Source organism: Mytilus galloprovincialis, chromosome 9 (assembly GCF_965363235.1).
Source record: "Mytilus galloprovincialis chromosome 9, xbMytGall1.hap1.1, whole genome shotgun sequence".
NCBI classification, from domain to species: domain Eukaryota; kingdom Metazoa; phylum Mollusca; class Bivalvia; order Mytilida; family Mytilidae; genus Mytilus; species Mytilus galloprovincialis.
The window spans coordinates 14,807,119-14,827,489 of record NC_134846.1 but is presented as its reverse complement, the minus strand read 5'-3'; the positions used below and the strand labels follow the sequence as shown (position 1 = coordinate 14,827,489).

At 31.7% G+C, this 20,371-nt stretch overlaps 1 protein-coding gene across 1 annotated transcript; it reads left to right on the top strand.

Moving 5' to 3' along the window:
• Positions 1-977: 977 nt before the first annotated feature.
• On the top strand, positions 978-18,711 carry LOC143044489 (uncharacterized). The gene is made up of 10 exons (XM_076216535.1): positions 978-1,077; positions 2,143-2,169; positions 4,215-4,247; positions 6,994-7,073; positions 8,402-8,473; positions 10,138-10,240; positions 12,184-12,272; positions 13,244-13,312; positions 14,053-14,212; positions 18,634-18,711. The coding sequence occupies exons 1-10, from the start codon at positions 1,065-1,067 to the stop codon at positions 18,660-18,662; spliced, it is 675 nt and encodes a 224-aa protein (XP_076072650.1). The 5' UTR covers positions 978-1,064; the 3' UTR covers positions 18,663-18,711.
• The last annotated feature ends 1,660 nt before the right edge of the window (positions 18,712-20,371 follow it).

Sequence of the window (20,371 nt, the reverse complement as noted above, 5' to 3'; positions counted from 1 at the left end):
ACAACTTAAGGCTTAATACCAACCTCAGTGACCTATAATTTCTTTATATTTTGCAGTCATAATAACCTTCCATCATTATCGAACTGAACAAAGAAATATCATGACGGGTGCCGTATACGGTACAGGAAATGCTAATCCTTCCGGAGCACCTGATTTCACTCCCGTTTTTTTTTTGTGGAGTTCATGTTGTTTCTTATTAATTATTTGTAACTGTTGATGCAAATTTCTTTTGGTTTTATGAGTCTTTGTTTACTCCTTGGTTTTGATTGTTATTGTCTTTGCAACAGATCACAATGTATGCTACATTTTTTTTTATTATACTCTAATTTTACCTTTGTACATGTAGTAACGGATATGATTGTTATTCAAAATCATGAACTGTTTGGTGCGCCTATTTGGTGATGACTGATGTACCCATATTTTGACTATTTATTTAGTGTGTCTGTTTAGTTAACGCTTCAATGTATATATAACGGAATTTGATGAGACTGTCATCAAAGTGAGAGGGTTAGCGCTATAAAACCAGGTTTAATACACCATTTTCTACATTTGAAAATGCCTGTACCAAGTCAGGAATATGACAGTTCTTGTCCATTCGTTTTTGATGCGTTTTGTTATTTGAAATTGCCATGTGATTATGGTCTTTCCAAATTGATTTTCCTCTATAAGTTCAGTATTTTTGTGATTTTACTTTCTATTTTAAAATGTCACTTGTCATTTGAAAATATTTTGTGGTTTTGTAGTGATATATTGCATTTTTTATCAAGAACGAATATAATAAATAGTTTGTACTGTTTCTCGTTAAATAGTTTAATATCAGGGTCTTTTTATACGTCTATTTTTTTTCTGACGGCAAAAACTTTTTTGGTTCCCTTTATTTGTTGCCAGTATTAATTGACAATTGTCTCATTGAAGCTCAAACGCCTTTTCCTTATTCATATAAAGTATAAATGGCTACGTTCTATTAAGAACGTTAGTGTACCAAATGACTACAATACGTAAATGTAAATAGTAGTGTTCATGTCTTATCACTGAAACATTTCTTCTAATGTTCACTTCGTGACATGAAAGGACAAGGTAAGTCTTGCTATCTAGGACAATTTTAATTAAATTAATTTGAATTTTCATAATTGTTATTTTTCTTCATTGTTGTTTTAACTAATATAATGCAACACAATCTCATTTCAAATGTTCCCATGCAAATTACTAACCGACTTTCATATTTTCTCGAAACTTCGTAAATATTTTAATACATCAGGTTTCAAACCAATTTGATCACCCTTATTGGTGATGATCGTGTTGCTCAGTTTATTAAATTTCTGTGTTGGTTTTTTTTATATTGGTGTGTCTATTTTGGTCTTTTTTATTTTTCCGTGGCGGTGTCACGTTTTTTTTTTCAATTTATGATTGTGAACGTCTTTTTGATATCTTTGAACTCTCTTTTTATCATCAAGGGAGACCAAGACCAGGAACGTCAAAAGTAAATAAATAAATAAACGATAGAAATTCTAGGAACCTTAAAATCTATGCGTTAAACATATTAAAACCCAGCACTGAAAACATTGTAGGAGGTCGACTGCATATAAACTATTTTAACAAAAGATTTTTATGGTCGTTTCTATATTTTTTTTATCTGGATGACATTATGAATGTTAAGGATCTGAAACAGCTGTATTTTGTGCAAATTTATACATATTTTAACTATGATAAAGAACTGGCCATAGTAAGGGAGATATTTGTTTTCCTTATTTTTTACAGACTTCTGTTGAAAAATATGACTTAAGAGATAGAGGAAACATTTGCAAATGGATTGCATAAATTCATAAATAAGTAAAATATATCATTTGAAGTGTTAAGATATCATATAATTTTTAATGCGTAAAAATGTCTTTCCTCTGTCAGAATAATAAGCTACACGTCAGACGTTTTGGAAGTCAAAGAAGTACACAAACCATGTTCAAATTAAGATCGGGAAATATTTTTTGTTTTCATTACATCCTGTTCTATTGAAGGAGTGTGTATATTCATATGCAAATAAAACTTTGGCAAAAGTAAATGCAATACAAATATTCCTTAATTTCGAGATAGACCTAAGATTAACAGTAATAATGTTAGAACTGTTATTCTCTTTTGCTTTTTCAGAACACAAAATGAACTTTGCTAGTTTTGGTGAGTTTTTATTTACATTTCCCGAGAACATAGGTCGGACAAGTATGTCCTTTCGAAGAATAATTGTAAACTAAATCCGATAACGTCAAAAGAACAACGGTTTGGTGATATCATATATAATATTTAATTCTATTCTAAATATATAATATTTAAAAACTCATTTTCTTCTAATAGTCCATTTGCCAATTACCGATTTGATTCTGTTATTACACACTTTTAAAACGAATTACTTCCCTTTGTGAATCGTAGACTGGTTCCATACCGGACAAAATTGGCTTTTGCCAATGCAAAGCATATCAAATTGAAAGTGGTGTATCGGCGGTTCAACTAATTTTCACAATAACAATTTCTGATGACAAAATTATTTAGCTTAACAACAAATTAATGTAATTAAAAGATTTGAAAACCTTAAAGATTACTCACATTACGCACAGGAAATTTGCTCTTTCTGCTAGCTCTCCGTTTTAAATAAAAATTAATGTCTCTCATAAGGGAGACAACTAAAAAGGAATCTCTAATAACAGGGTCAATTGACGGGAATTAGCAAATAGTCTATTGGACACAAACAAGGTTAATCGAAGAGAATTACTGAAACTCTAGCTCAAAATGCATGCAAAGTCGTGTTAATAGATGATTGATTCCATAGATGTTTATTTACATATTCATCACAAAACTTAATGGGTCTTCCGGGATGAAAAGCAGGATAATTTCCTACCTCTGGAAAATGATGATATGTAAGACAATTTCCCTTACAAAATGCCATTAAACTTACCACCTCCAAATTTCTTTGAAATGGTTCTTTAACATAATAATGTCTTCGCACGTCTCTTGTACACGATTAAATCAATATAATTGCTCGTGGTGATGTATTTATACATGCCGAACAACCGACAAACATCCATTTGTATCAAAGATTTAACTATCGGATCTTAGAAATCTAGTTCACAATATTTCTATACCCTTTTCAAGTAAGTGGGTCTTTAAAAGCACTTAAAAATGTCGAAAAAAAAAATTATATATAACATAAATTTTCGACATTTTTGCGATGTGAACGATTTAATCTATGATGTAAAATATTAGAAAAAACATCTTCAATATTGTTTAAACTGAAATTTAACAATGATTAATTATTTTTGAAATGATGAATAATGTCTGCAGAAAGAACGAATTTATGAGAAAATTGATATAGAACGTTCATGCCATATGACTTTAAAGTGGGAAATCGTACATGGGAGAATGTGAGATTCGATTTTTACAATTGAAAAATGTTTTTTATGAATTAATTCTGTGTTTCATTATTGCACATAAGTTTTCACGATTTTTACAAACGGAGAGAGAGAGATGTATATTTAAGAAATAATTCATGGAAGCCATAATTTTGTAGGAGATTTACACAGGCCAGGGCCGTGATTTTCGAATTTTATCCTGAGCGTTAGCTAGAAAAAAAATATATTTAATTCTCAAACCCAATACTTGCAATTTTTAATTAACATGTTAAATGTTTTCTCGTAAGCTACCGTCAAATCCAAAATTGAGATTTCGTAACGAAGGAGCTGTCATGAAAACTCGCTGAAATCAGTTAATATGCTAATAATGCAATAGAATAGAAAATAAAACAAAACCTACGTCAAAATTCCATTTTAATACAATATTATACGAACTTCGATGGTTACAAAATAGTTTATACTTTTGTGACATAAAATCGTAACATAATGTCAAGCTTATTTTTATCCCTTAATGAACCCCTGATTGTGGAGAAAGTGTTCCATGATGAAATTGACATTACACAAAATATTGCTGAATTACTATATTTAGGAAATAAACACAATTAGTTGCAGTATATTAATGTTTTTTATTATGCATCCGATTAGAATAAAAGTTCTTTTGTCTTTTGTTTTATTACAATCTCTGAGTCTGCGCTAAGTATAGATATATCGAGAATTTTCACACGGTGTTACGTCATATTAGAATTGATATTAAAGTAATTACCATACTTAATGCAAAACTATAATATCCAAGGTAACATCACTTTTACTATATTTTAGGAATACTACTTGCGTTATTACCCTCGGTTTTTGGTAGGTATTTATTCATTCATAAAACTCTTTTTTAATATTGCCATTTAAGCGGGAAGTATGGCTACCCTTACAACCAGGTTCAACCAACCCTTTTTTAAGAATATCTGAAATATGGCAGTTGTTATCAAATAGCTCCTATCTATTTATGTTGGCGTTTGTGTTTTTGTTGCACTTCAGTGTTTCTGATGTTCCGTTGTTTTCCGCTTATTATATAGTTTGTAACCCGAATTTGATTTCTCTCAATCGATTTATGATTTTTGAACAGCGATATATTACTGTTGCCTTTATTTATTTGCTTCTTGTTGTTCATTCCTCTTCTTTTATTGCATTAGTTAACTGTAGCCAAATAACATAATGTGGTTACACACCTCATTAAAGAAAATTACATCTATCAGTGACACGTAACCGTCTGCAAAATTGTGAGATTATGGAGGCATAATATAGGATTAAGTGCTTGTGTATCAATTAACTAATGTAAGAAAAGTATCGTAAGATATAAAAATATAAAAGGCCACAGTTAGAAAAAATAGAACACAAACAACAATGAATAATACATGACACAGTAAACTTATGACACAATTCTATCCTATAATAAATTTAATTGAGCATGTTAACTCGGGTGTCTTGGTAAGGTCAGCGGTAAGCCTCAACGATCAACTGTACCAGAACAATGAAGCATAGTTCAAATCAAAGAATATACGCAATTGTAGGTCGCTTTACAGAGTTGTTAATTTCTGTGTCATTTTAGTCTCTTGAGGATAGTTGTCTACTTTGGCAATCATACCATATCTTCTTTTTTTATATTTACAAAACTTTCATAAAAGCTACCAACTATTATATGTTTCTTATGTTAAAGGTTGCCTTGACGGAAATTGCTGAAAATGTACAGGATAGATTTATACCATTTTCACGTTGATTATATTTGTATTATACTGAGTAAGATTATTGTAATGTTTTTAAAGATACGTTTAAAATATGCAAACCATTACTCATTACTCATTATTTTGGTCATTTTCAAATGCATGTAGGGACATTGTTTCATGAATTTATACAATGTCATATCCATTCTCCTTCCATTTGTTTATTCATATGTAATATTATAGTGAATTGGGAATCAAGTTATTACAACTTATGTTACTAGTAATCCCTTTCCACTTTACTGGTGCGAGTGCTGCCTTGTAGCGGCATTAGCCTGCTCTTTTTGTCAAGAGGAAGACTAATATTGGGTCCCTGAACTTTTCTCCCCAGAACGGCAATTGAAACTGGAACATTTGTGTTTGTAGTCCGATGCGTTAACATTCAATTATCAAGTACCATGAAACAATCTTCAAAACTCTGAGAATATGACTTTTGAAAATATTTCGAAAAGGAAGAGTTGATGAAATATAAAATGATGCATCGATATTTTGTCTTGAAATTAAAGTGCATCTGATTGGTATAGACCACTCAACAAGTATTTATGATAGTATGAATTTCCGCCATTTTTAATCTTTTATATATATTCTAACTTATATAATCTATACGATGCATGTTTTTTTTCCAATTCATGTGTTTAAAATGAATCCCCATTACGTCTTCGTATTAATTGAATTTTAGAATATCAATGTCCTCCTGTGGGAATAGGTAACAGTACCAAAGGTTGAAACAAAATACGTCAATGTGATAAAATCTTAAATTACACCAAAACACATCCCATTAAATAACACCTTTTTTCAATTTCTTTCTTAATTGTGGAAGATTCTCTAGAATAAGTATTTTTTGTTACAAATAATGCTTTTTTTTAATTAGACGGAACAGTAATTTAAGGATGTATTCTTCTGACTTTTCAGTCTCGTTCAGTCTCGTTGAAATCTCGTTCTTGAATTATTTCCAAAATATGTGATAGAAGTGAAAAATATCAATGAATTTTAAAAATATTATAAGCAAACATAAATCTGTGAAAAATTTGTGTATCTACAATAAATGGTTTTTGCGGAATCCAGTTTTCAAATTTTACGACCAATCAAGTCAGTATTTTTAGCCAAAATTTTGAGAAAATGGGTGAAGGATACAAAAAATGATTTTACAAGAATCATGTACATCCCATATCATTTTGGTCTTTTGTCATTCATTTATAACAAAAAAAAGTTGAAATAATATGCATTTTGTTCTTAAAACTGAGAAAAATCACAAAAATACAAAATTGACAGCATGGTAAATTTCACACAAAAAAACGTCAAAATATGATAAAACTTTCTTATATTAACACCTACCTATAGTTTTTGTAAGTAAAATTTATTCAGATTGGTCCACTTCCTCTTTATAGAAAGTATGAGAAAAAGTTTAATTGTGGAACTGTGATTTTTTTCATGATAATAGCCCAAAAATAGGTAAAAATCGATAAAAAATGTGAAAATCATCAAAATTGGGCATTTTCAAAGGGCCGTAGCAAAAAAAGAAGTGCACCACTATATGATTTTTTCTTCACCAATTATTTTGTTACAGTCTAATAAACCCAAAAATCAGGTTAAGAAAAAAGTTTAATTCTAGAAATTTTTGGCTCCTCAGAGGTGTACATCCTTAATCGATTTTTCTTGTAAACCATTTGGGAATTTCAAAACGACAGGCAAGACTATGTTGAAAATTCCAAAAGAAAGAGGCCCTCCACTCCATGAGTTTATTTTATCTATGAGTTGGAATGTCTTCTAGTATTCTTCGCCCCTCTTTTATTATTTGCATGATAAAAAAATCTGGTTTGTGTTTACAGCATTAAGATGTCTGAAATGTAATCAGCAGAGCACAGTTAACCTTTGTACCGATATTGTGACGTGTGATGATATCACTGAGGTAAGTCATGTGACTAAAGGGATATTAAGATGTACATCATCAATTTACAAAGCAACAAACCAAACTACAAAATTCAACTATATACTGCCTTCGAAAATAAAATGGTGTCTATACACTTAACGCATCATAGATAACAGGAGACAGACACTTGCTTCATCTACAATAGACTCATCAGTGACGCTCAAATAAGAAAAAAAACAAATAAAGAACAAATCTCTAAATATATAGAAAGTTTTAAAATGTTAAGAACTGATTTATTAGATATCGTCATGATTTTCAAAAATAACACAAACATAAAGATGACTTTTTTTGTAACATAAGACAACGACTGAAAAGGGTCCGTGTCTTATGTCCAGTTCTTGCATTTTAATCATTTATTAGAGAGCGGGGATAGGACTTTAATCGGGACTGCGGGATCCGGTTTTTTTAAGCTCGGGATTTCGGGATTGACCCTTTCGGGATCCAGGAATTCTTTTTTTTTACGAATTTCGAAATGTTGGGATTCAAATTTATTTAAATTTGAGACCTCTGGATTTCGGGATAATAACATCTCCTACCCCCACCCTTTAGATTACTATTATATCACAACAAGCTCACACTCGGCTGTTTATAGTTAATGACAAATGTTTAACAAAGAGACTATGTGATCATAGTTATACATTTGTCAAATCTTAAGAAACTTACAAATATAAAAAAAAGTGCTACACAACCTCACAACTAACCAGCTCTTGAGATCATCCCTGTTTCTCATGGAGTTCTTGTTGTTCAGTCTTCAGTTTTCTCTGATGTATTTTGTCGTCGGTTAGATTTGTGTGTTTTGCAAAATGAAACGTGTATCGTATTACACGACTGTAAAGCAGAATACATTCATAACACTTTTTTCTTCTTGGGGAGTTATCTATATATACCATATGATGGGTTTACTTGTCAACAAGATACGCATTTACCAATATTTCGTTAGTTATTCCTTATCCAAGACGGTTATTTTTGCCTAAAAAGAAAGTTGTTGTTGTTCTTTGTTGTTGTTTTGTTTAGAATTCCATGACCTCGAAACCATAAAGAAAATAACCATTGTAATTTAATATGATAATAAATAATTTAAACCATGCCGGAGGTTAACATCAGTTTTGAATTACATCTATCAAAACAAATCATAAATAAGATTCAGAACAAAAAATACTATGTATCTAACCATAATTTATTTACTCTATCAGACATAATTCAATTTTATGTGTGACTCCAAACAGCTTACATAGCTTTACAATTATAATGTCAAGATCCTGACGATACAATTTTTTTCATATAATAATTATATTTTTCATTGATAGGAATGTTATCTAGAGAAAGTGACAACTGCGAATTTACAACTTGTATTCAATGGTGGTTGTAGGTCTAAACAGGTATGTTTTGTGAGTTGAAGTCGTTACTAGGTAACTTGATGCTAGTTTCAAGTCTTATGAGGTATTTTTTTTTGTTACATTTGTAATAATACAAGTTATTTTTATAGTATTGCTGACAAATAATATCATATATGCTTACTATAGTTCAAAGATAAATAGTAAGACTTAATGTATACTGCTTTACCTTAAAAAGTTGCTGTTTATAATTTTGAGGAGGTAAAGTATTATTTGTACCTTTGAGGACGTAGCGTAAACTGGTTATATTTCTGGTTATACTTCAGAGAGAGTAACGTATGATTGACATACTTCTGAGAACGTAACGTGTTCTAGTTATTTTTCTTATGAGGAAATGTATATTGGTAATACTTTTGAGGGGTAAGGTATGCTTGTTATTTTTTTAAGAGGTAACGTATTCTGGTTATGCATCCCAGGAGGTGACGTAATCCGATTGTACTTCCTTGGAGGTTACATAGTCTTAATGTGCTTCTAAGGAGGTAACATATGCTAATTAAACTTCTGAGTTGTTACTGTATGCTGGCTATTCTTCTGATGACGTAACGTATGCTGCTTTAACCCTGAGGTGATAGAGGATACAGGCTGAACCTCTGATAAGCTGAAGTGTTCAGGTTTTCAGTCTCGTTTCGACGTAACTGTTGGTTAACATTTGCTATTTAAACTGCAGAAGAGGTAACACTTACTGTTTATGAGTCTCGGGTTCTACTAATTTTAAATGTTGGTCTGGATTTCGATATATAATATGTATAGGTCAAAACCGTAATACATTCGGGTTGAAAGTCTTCATCGTAACGTATTCTGGATCTTGTAGGAAACGTACTCTAGTTATTCGTGTAGAACGTAATGTGTGCTGGCTATAGTTCTCGGAAGTTACTTTTATTTATTATATTTTTTAAGTTAACGTTAGCTGGTTATAGGTCTATCACGATAGAAATGTCCCTTTATCTAGGTGTATCTCCTTGACTAATTTTATCGTGATCTTAGCTTTAAAATCAAACTAAGTTGCTTGTTTTTGCATACCAAATGGGCTTTGTGAACAATTATAGAATAGAGGTGGCTTTGGACAACTCTTTATTATCATTAAGGTGTTTTCAGTTGTCCGAATCACCGACGATTTCATGAGAAACAACTTGTATATATGTATCGGAGTAACTTAGAAGCTTAACTATTCACATCTTAATTATTTAGTCTTTAATGATAGTTTTCAGATATGAATAAACTCATCATAGATACCAGGACTAAATTTTGTATATACGCCAGACGCGCGTTTCGTCTACAAAAGACTCATCAATGACGCTCGAATCCAAAAAAGTTTTAAAAAAATGCCAAATAAAGTACAAAGTTGAAGAGCATTGAGATCATTGAAACCACACCAGATTTCCTATCTTATTTTTATTGTTTTTGTTGGTCAACGCTTTTTAAGAAAAACCTTCAAAAAGGCAACTATTTTTCATATGAATTTTACACTGCTTTTATATGAACTTCTGTAGGCGTATACGCTTTTACAATCTTTTGGCATTGGACATTTCCTTTATTCTTAGTGTATTTTGTTCAACGGTTTAACATCAAAATTAACTAAAGGAAGACACAACAAATTTTCAAATAAAATATACAATGCATTTATCATTATGATATATTTACACTTATAGGTTTGTACCTTATTACAATCTCTTGGCTTTGGAAAGAAGCGAGCAACCAGTTGCAGCAAGTGTTGTAATGCAGACCAGTGTAATGCTAATCTTTGTCAGGAAAGTATGTTTTTTTATACGACAGTTTAGTAGTTAATATAGGGGTGTAAATTACCGAGACAAAAACCGTTGTCATGAATTCATGAAGAAAGTGTTTATATTTATGGTTTATTGAATTAAAAAAAACGTGTTCTTTGTGGATATATGTGTGATACTTTTTTCACTTTTTTGGTCTTTTGGACAATTTTGTTTGTGCTGTATTTAGACCCTTCTACAACGAAATTTATTTGACATGCACACGTATAAAAATTGCGGTTTTTATCCAACGCAATCATAGGTTTGAACGTAGTTTTCAATTTAGACTTGTTTATATTTTTTCGTTTGGGCTTGTATCATATTTTCCCTCCGGTTTATATGATCCGTTCATCCTATTGACTCTTAAAATTCAAGAGTCTATCTAAAAATGAGGGTAAATTATATATGGCCTTCCAAATACCGTTTCGATCCCAAACATCACTGAAGAGACATTTATTGTCGAAATCCGGATCTTGTGTACAAAAAACATATTGACACCTTATGTTTGTGGCTTAACATCTTGGCCACAAGTTAATTGTTTTCTGTTTAGTATTAAAGTTATATTAAGATCCATTTTGTTACATCTTGTGATCAATTTTATTTGGCAATCGCCAATGGCAGTCAGCAGGGTTAAAGAACATCAGTTGTTCGACCTGTTAGTCAAATGCGTTTTGTTTAAATATACTTTTTCACTTTTTTGGTCTTTTGGACAATGTTGTTTGTGCTGTATTTAGACCCTTCTACAACGAAATTTGTTTGACATGCACACGTATAAAAATTGCGGTTTTTATCCAACGCAATCATAGGTTTGAACGTAGTTTTCAATTTAAACTTGTTTATATTTTTTCGTTTGGGCTTGTATCATATTTTCCCTCCGGTTTATATGATCCGTTCATCCTATTGACTCTTAAAATTCAAGAGTCTATCTAAAAATGAGGGTAAATCATATATGGCCTTCCAAATACCGTTTCGATCCCTAACATCATTGAAGAGACATTTATTGTCGAAATCCAGATCTGGTATACAAAAAACATATAGACACCTTATGTTTGTGGCGTAACATCTTGGCCACTAGTTAATTGTTTTCTGTTTAGTATTAAAGTTATATTAAGATCCATTTTGTTACATCTTGGGATCAATTTTATTTGGCAATCGCCAATGGCAGTCAGCAGGGTTAAAGAACATCAGTTGTTCGACCTGTTAGTCAAATGCGTTTTGTTTAAATATACTTTTTCACTTTTTTGGTCTTTTGGACAATGTTGTTTGTGCTGTATTTAGACCCTTCTTCATCGAAATTTGTTTGACATGCACACGTATAAAAATTGCGGTTTTTATCCAACGCAATCATAGGTTTGAACGTAGTTTTCAATTTAGACTTGTTTATATATATATATGTGTGTGTGTGTGTGTGCGTGTGTGTAGCTCATAAGAACACTAAAAAATGAAGCAGACTCTAGCTAGCGAACAATTAGAGAATCGACCAGACTATAATTGAAAACCGAAGACTTGCAATATTATTGTTGTCTCAAAGTCATTTGAAGCGATTGTCGAGGATATAACAAATACCAATCTAGTCCGCGCTAATAGCCAAATTTATGCTGTACGGTTTTAGCTAAAGACATATAAGCAATTGCAGAAACAAAGAATAGCAATACGCGTTGTTGTTTTATATATAAGTAGTTGCTGTTTTATATATAAGTAAAACTTTAGCATTCTGTATACTTCCATCTTCTTGTACCCTACATGTTTATGTTTTCATTGCATCACATAACTGTCGATCGTTGAATAATAAATAACCATTATATTGTTTTTTCTTTGTCATGGCAACCTATTGTCTCGCGCTCTTTGTGAATCAGTTTTCTTTGAAAATACTATTATTGTCAAGATTCGAAAATAAAAGCTATGAGATAATATCATTATTCGTTTTAATAGATTTGGCTCCTGCTGATCACTGTTGTGATCAAAATGGTCTTAAACATTTTTCGGAATGCACGCATTTTCTTCAATGTCAGGATGACGAGGTATGTACCTGTTTTGGTTATGGGTTGAAATCTCATTGACAATCAAACCAACTTTCATATTTTTTTTGCTATCAATAGAAAAATATACTTTAAATAATAATTAGAAACAAGATCTAAGAATTTGAGGGAGCAAAAGGCTCGTAATTTTGATACAAAGATGTACAAAGAGTTCCTCGGCTTTTATCTGATCTTCGGTCGGATTGTTGTCTCTTTGACATATTCCCCATTTCCATTCTCAGTTTTAAAATTTTTCAAAAACAAATATAGCATCGTGCAAAGTGACGGAGTAGGGATGTTAAGTAAACGGAAATGTATACGATAACCCCATACTTTACGTAACCACTGATGCGTAGTTGACCAGAGTTTTTAATATAAAATAGTTCAATTTCACAGAAGTGAGGTTAAAAAATCGTTTTTTTGAATCTTTTTTATCTTTAAATTTTTGTTTAAGTGAAACAATATTGGTTTTAATATATGATTCTTGGTTTACATTGATATGCGTGTCATATGGTACTTTGTTTACATTGACAGACTTGTCATATGTCATTGATAAATTGTTTGCATTGATAGGCGTGTCATATGATACTTTGTTTACATTAATATTCGTTTCACATGGTACTTTGTTTACATTGATAGGCGTGTCGTATGATACTTTGTTTACATTAAAAGTCGTTTCAAATTGTACTTTGTTTACATTGATAGGCGCGTCGTGTGATGCTTGGTTTACATTGATAGGCGTGTCATATGATACTTTGTTTACATTGACAGACTTGTCATATGATAATTTCTTTACATTGATAGGCGTGTCATATAATAATTTGTTTACATTGATAGGTTTTTCATATGATTCTTTGTTTACATTGACAGACTTGTCATATGATAATTTGTTTACATTGATAGGCGTGTCATATAATGATTTTTAATTACATTGATAGGCGTGTCATCCAATGATACTTTGTTTACATTGATAGGCGTGTAGCTTGAAAATGTTCATCAGAAATCAAGATATAGTGTACGATCTCGGATGTGAGAAACGAGTGGTTAGTATTCTGGGTATCTGGAGCTAAATATAATCTAATAGTTTGTACATGTATTCTAAACAAAATTGAGAAAAAACCTGTACATACCAGTAGTCAGTTATCTGATTACATGTTTGCTAAACTTGTACATATTTAGTAATCTGTGGACGTGTACTCTGAAAAGGATTGTGAAAAACTAGGACAAAGTTCGTGCAAATTCCGTATAATAGGCGGGAGACACTAAAGGGACATTCGGAACGTATTTGTCGAAAGGAAATTGGCAACATCATGGCAAAACATAAATACGGTGACAAAAAGACAAACAGGTCTACAAAACACTACATAGAAAACAAAAGGATACCTCGAGGGATACACATGTCACAGATCGTGTACGTCATTTGAAATAAAGGAGAATCTTGATACTTTTCATATAACATTTCCATAATTTTGAATACATTTCTACAGAAAATCGCAGAATAAGCATACCGTTATTACCAGTATGATAACTAAATCATTTACAAAAAAATATTGGACACTATAAATACAGAATAGAAGTCGATCGTTTTGGTAAGCAAGTGCGTTTTATACTGTATAAGTACCAAATTGAGTTTAGCCTTTTTTTTTGTCCATGTATAAGCCAACTGTATGTTAAAATCAAGTAGTTGATGTGCTCCTAACAAGAGGAAGTTACAAAGAGAAGAAGAACAAGACAGGAAAGATTTATCATACTTTCAGTAATGAATTGTTTCATTTTATTGTAGTTATGCTTGAAAGGGGGTGATAGTTTTAATTTTGGGGAAGTGATCGTGCCTACTCAAACAAAGAAAGATCAATTACCTGACGATATGAAGCTATGTCAGGCTTGCTGTAGAGGAGATCAATGTAACGTCCAGTATGCAACATGTGGTGCTATGCTTCATAGTAAGTACCAAGATATAAAAACGTGCGGAGCTATGCTTTATAGTAAGTCCTACCATATAAAACATGTGCCGCGATGCTTCATAGTAAGTCCTACCATATAAAACATGTGGTGCTATGCTTCATAGAAAGTCCTACCATAGAAAACATGTGGTGTTATGCTTCATAGTAAGTCCTACCATATACATGTAAAACATGTGGTGCTATGCTTTATAGTAAGTCCAATCATATAAACATGTGGAGCAATGCTTCATAATAAGTACCAACATATAAAACATGTGGTGCTATGCTATACAGTAAGTATCAACATATAGAAACAGGTGGCACTATGCTATAAAGTAAGTATTAACATATAAAAACATGTGACTATAGGGTTCGTGTAACACTTATAAATTCATATTTTAAAAAGTTTCAGATTTTAGATTTTTGAAATTTTGATCAAAGTTTTAAAATTTCAAAATTCCAAATTGTTGAATTTTTTGAAATTTGGAAATTTTCACCAAATAGTAAAAATTTCAAACCTCTACATGACGTTTTTATATTTGATAGTTTAAATATTTGATCAAACTTTAAAAGTACTAAACTTAACGTGCAGTTTTAATTATTTCGGTTTTTGAAAGTTTGATTTTTTAAATTTTTGATTAAAATATCAAAAATAGAAAAGGGACAAATAGAGGAGTACCTGTAAGCTACGAAACGGAATAAAAGCGAAACGAAAACTTCAGAACTATTTGGTTTTCCCAGCGCCCATCATTTAGGAGTAACAGGGAACTGACTAACTTGTAGTAAGTCAAATAGTATAACAGGGTTGAGTATGTATATATTACGACATTTACTAACTATCTGCAATCAGGTCGGCAGATGAAATCATTGAATGTACATTTGGAACTTTAAGCTTTAATCAACTATTTCTTTATAAATTGTTGGCCTTCTAGTATTCACCTTGGAGCGCTCCTGATGAAGATAGTTCCAGAAAGAGCTTCGAACGCATGCAATTTTTATATAACGTTTTGTTTTTAATTTTATCAATTGCATGACGATCATATATTGTACATATAAGAAGATGGAACTAAGTTGTATGAGTGTCAATGTGACAACTCTACATCCAAGTCTCAATTTGTAAAAGTAAACCAGTGTAGCAGTGAACGTTGCGCTAGCCTCGACTGTGGGAGGTTGTTGATATATTTTTTAAACTGCTACTGTCTATATTCGACGAATTTAAAAATAAGATCATATATAAGTAGCTTGTAGCTAAGAAACTGTTATAAGTTATCCAAATAAACTCATCATAGATACCAGGATGTAAATTTTGTATTTGCGCGAGACTCATCAGTGACGCTCGAAACAAATAAAGTAAACAAGGCCAAATAAAGTGAAATATGATTCAAAACGCAAAATAAAGTAAACGTTAACATCCAACTCATTGTTCTGGATTTATAAAAGCTCAGCACATTCAAATCATATATAACATATACCGTACACATTTTTTTCAGCCTGCATATGTATGTAATAGTTGCCGCAGTAAATCAAGCGCCCATCTATCAACTGCTGTTGTCGGCATTTTGAAAATTGAAAATTGAAAGTTTGTATCAACGATCTATTTGGTAATCGGACATATAAATATTGAAAAATTGTCAATAAGCTGACACTAAATTTGACTTGGATACTTTCACGAGTGGCTTCAATAATGGTGCATTATTCAGGTGCGGATCCCCAATTTGATGAAAGAAGTATTCTGTTTAAGCAGATGACAAAACAAAATCTGGATTTTCCCCATACCTTATAATCTAAATTTTGAACCAAATAATTTGATTGATAGCGTTGAAAGACTAAATAAATTTTTTCGCGCGATAACAAAATTCCCAGACCGAGAAAAAAACCCTTACCCCTTTTTGAAGTTCAAATGTTGCTCCCTTAGACTACATTTGGACTGATGCTTGTAAAAAGTATATATGCATTTATCATAAATGAAGCTCAATTAGGGGTCCTTAATCCGCCATTGTTTAAAATTAGCAAATAAAAGGAAACTTTTTTTTATATGAAGGGATAGTTCTGTATTTGTTATCAATGCATTTTTAAGTTATCGTACGACAATCAACTTCTTTAATAGTTTCGGTTCACATATTTACTTGACTATAGTAGATATGTTTAAACATACTCAAACTAACCATACAATTTGGCTTACAACGAGTTGGTCAGTTTTCACTGTTACTCCTAAATGATGGGCGGTGGGAAACCAACATGGTTTTAAACTATTCGTTTAGTTTCGCTTTTATTCCTTTTTGCAGTTTACAGGTACACCTTTTTTTTTCGCCCCTTTTCTATTTTTGATATTTTAATCAAAAATTTAAAAATCAAACTTTCAATAAGCGAATAATAAAAAAAAACTGTTAAGTTTAGTATTTTTAAAGTATGATCAAATATTGTGTTTGGCAAAACTTTTAAGAATTTTGGTCCTCAATGCTCTTCAACTTCTTTATTTGGCCTTTTTTTCTTTTTTTTTTTTTAACTTTTTTGGATTCGAGCGTCACTGATGAGTCTTTTGTAGACGAAACGCGCGTCTGGCGTATATACAAAATTTAGTCCTGGTATCTATGATGAGTTTATTTACTACCACTGGGTCGATGCCACTGCTGGTGGAGATTTATTCCCCGAGGGTATCACCAGCCCAGTAGTCAGCACTTTTGTGCTGACATGAATTATCATTGATATGGTTATATTTATAAATTTACTGTTCACCAAATTTTGAATTTTTGAAATACTAAGACTTTTCTACCTCAGGCATAGATTACCTTAGCTGTATTTGGCAACTCTTTTAGGAATTTTGGTCCTCAATGCTCTTCAACTTCGTACTTTATTTGTCCTTTTTTAACTTTTTTGGATTCGAGCGTCACTGATGAGTCTTTTGTAGACGAAACGCGCGTTTGGCGTATATACACAATTTAGTCCTGGTATCTATGATGAGTTTATGTAAACTATCAAATTTTAAAAACGTGATTTAGAATTTTGAAACTTTAACTATATGGTGAGTATTTTAAAATTTCCATGATTTTCAAAAAACTAGAATTTTTATATTGTAAAACTTTGAATAAAATTTCAAAAATCTAAAAGTCGAAAACTTTTGAAATTTTTAATTGGTAAGTGTTACACGGACCCTCTAGGCTTCATAGTAAGTACCAACATATAAAAACATGTGATGCTATGCTCTATTGTAAGTACAAGCGTATGAAACATTGTGGCGCTATGCTTCATAGTAAGTGCCAACATATAAAACATGTGGCACTATGTTATATAGTAAGTATTAACATATAAAAAGATGTGGCTAATTGCTTCATAGTAAGTACCAACATATAAAGATATGTGGGGCAATGCTTCAATGTAAGTTCAAACATATAAAAACATGTGGCGCTATGCTTCAATGTAAGTTCCATTATAAAAAAACATGTAAAACGATGCTTCATAGTAAGTACCAGCATATGAAAACGTGTGGAGCAATGCTTCATAGTTATACCTACAATATAAAAACATGTGGCGCAATGCTTCATAGTTAGTACCAACGTATAACAACACGTGGCGCTATTTTATATAGAAAGTATCAACATATATAAATATATAGAACTATACTTCATATTAATTACAAACTTATATATACAAAATGTGGTGCTTAGCACATATTTATATTTACAACATGATGCAATATGTTACAAAGTAAATGCAAACTAGGTATCTTCAGTAAAGGTGAACCTGGAGTAATGTCAATGAGGCAGCAACGTCACAACATAAAACCAAAAAAGATCATTTAATTATGAAAATGTAGTTTCAAACGAATCGAACAGATTCATCCCTATGTGTGACCACATACAGTTAAACAGTTAAAGTTAAGAAGCGTACAGTTTTGCTCTGTGTTTTGCAACGTAAAGTTTTAAAACATGTGTGTGTTTAACAGCGTATAGTTTAACCACATGTTTAACAGCATACAGTTTAACCATATGTTTAACAGGTTAATAATTAATCCTGACGTGTGTTTAATATTTTTTTCGTTTAAAAACTTTGTTTAACAGCGTACAGTTCATTTACATGTGATTGAAGTATGTCAAGTTGGTTTCAATGAGTTGTAGGTTTACAATAAATGTGACACAGACGCAGACGTTGCTAGACAAACAAAGTAATAACCATGCTTTGTTGTCAGACGACACAATAAATAAGGATGGACTGCAATTAACAACGAACATGTTTCTAGTCACAGTAAAACAGACTTGTATTTGTTTTAGATGACAAAAAAGTATCTCTAATATGCTATATTCATATTAGCAATCATACCATATCTCATTAATTTTATACAAGCTATATTATTAAAATGCATAAAAGACTTTTTAGCTGTCTAACATTTTAATTGCTAATGTGTTTACTTTTTATTCTTTCAGGCATGGTACCAGCGAACTTTACAAGATGAACAGCATTTCGTTATGGCTTCATTCATACAATAAAGTTCGGTTAATGTGTTTGTTAGTCCATTTCGCTGAACTAGTACACATTTTTGTTAAGGGCCATATGGAGCCCGTCTCTTAGTGTGGGATAGTCTTGCTGCGATGTGTGGCCAATGACTGTTTGGCTTTATAACTATTTTGATCTGAGCGTCACTGATGAGTCTTATGTATATGAAACGCGCGTCCAGCGTATTAAATTATAATCCTGGTACCTTTGATAAATGTTTCTACCCCTTTGAATGGGTTGTTGTCTTGTCACATTTCCCGTTTTTATTCTCTATTCAAATTGAATTATTGTCCGTTTAACACAATCTAACTTATTTAAACACTATCCTCCTTTCAGAGTAGACTAGTCAGACAGATAACCAACCAATCTGTCTGTTGGACAACACTACTTCGAAAGGAGGGTAGTATACCTCACTTAATATTGACTTCTACGGTTCTGCTAGCAAGCAAGCTAACCAAAGATATTACCTTTAGCTATACCAAATATAAATGAGATAACTTAGGAAGTAAAACATTTGAACATAAAAGAGCATATTTCTCGTTATTTATATAGATTAGACCGTTGGTATTCCCGTTTGAATGGTATTACACTTATAATTTTTGGGGCCCTTTATAGCTTGCTGTTCGGTGTGAGCCAAGGCATCGTGTTGAAGACCGTTCTTTGACTTTTTATGCCCCACCTACGATAGTAGAGGGGCATTATGTTTTCTGGTCTGTGCGTCCGTTCGTTCGTCCGTTCGTCCGTCCGTCTGTTCGTCCGTCTGTCCCGATTCAGGTTAAAGTTTTTGGTCGAGGTAGTCCAATCGACTTCAAACTTGGTACACATGTTCCCTATGATATGATCTTTCTAATTTTTATGCCAAATTAGAGATTTTACCCCAATTTCACGGTCCACTGAACATAGAAAATGATAGTGCGAGTGGGGCATTCGTGTACTGAGGACACATTCTTGTTCAAAATGGTTTACTTTTATAAATTGTTATAAATTGTGACTTTGATGGATAGTTGTCTCATTGGTACTCGTACCAGCCCGGAATAACTTCCTATATCTATATATATGATATGCTAAAGTTAATAATATTTTATTTTCTAATCTCCAAAAGTAGTGATGGTGCTGATGTTAGTTAGTCATATTTTAACTGATTAAAGTCTGTCTTTGCCTAAATTTTAAGAGAAAACAAAATTGGCTATATCTATGAACCAACAAATGTGGCTTAATGTGACGTTCTATTCGCGATTTTGCCTTTAAGTATAGCGAACTTTTGAATACCCAGAAAGCACAAACAGTTTTACTTTTCGCCTATTCGCTTTATTTGCATGAACAAAGATACGAACTATATCCCAAATTCAAATACATGTACATTATAAATATATAAAGCCCACGAGCTCCTAGATGACAATTAGATACCTATCTATATATTTTTTCATAAAAATACAGAAAAGCATTATTATTAACGAAAATATGTCGAACAAAAATGAAATTATCCTTTTAGATTCAAACCAAATTAGATATCATAAAACTAAAAGCAAATTTTAGTCAACCATCATAATTGTGCAAAATGTTGCATGCACTTTTGTCCAATTTCAGTTAGAGTGGCAAAAACTAAGAAAACAAAAAACAAATCGATATGTTTGTCTTTATAACATTTCAAAGAATTATTAAAGATTA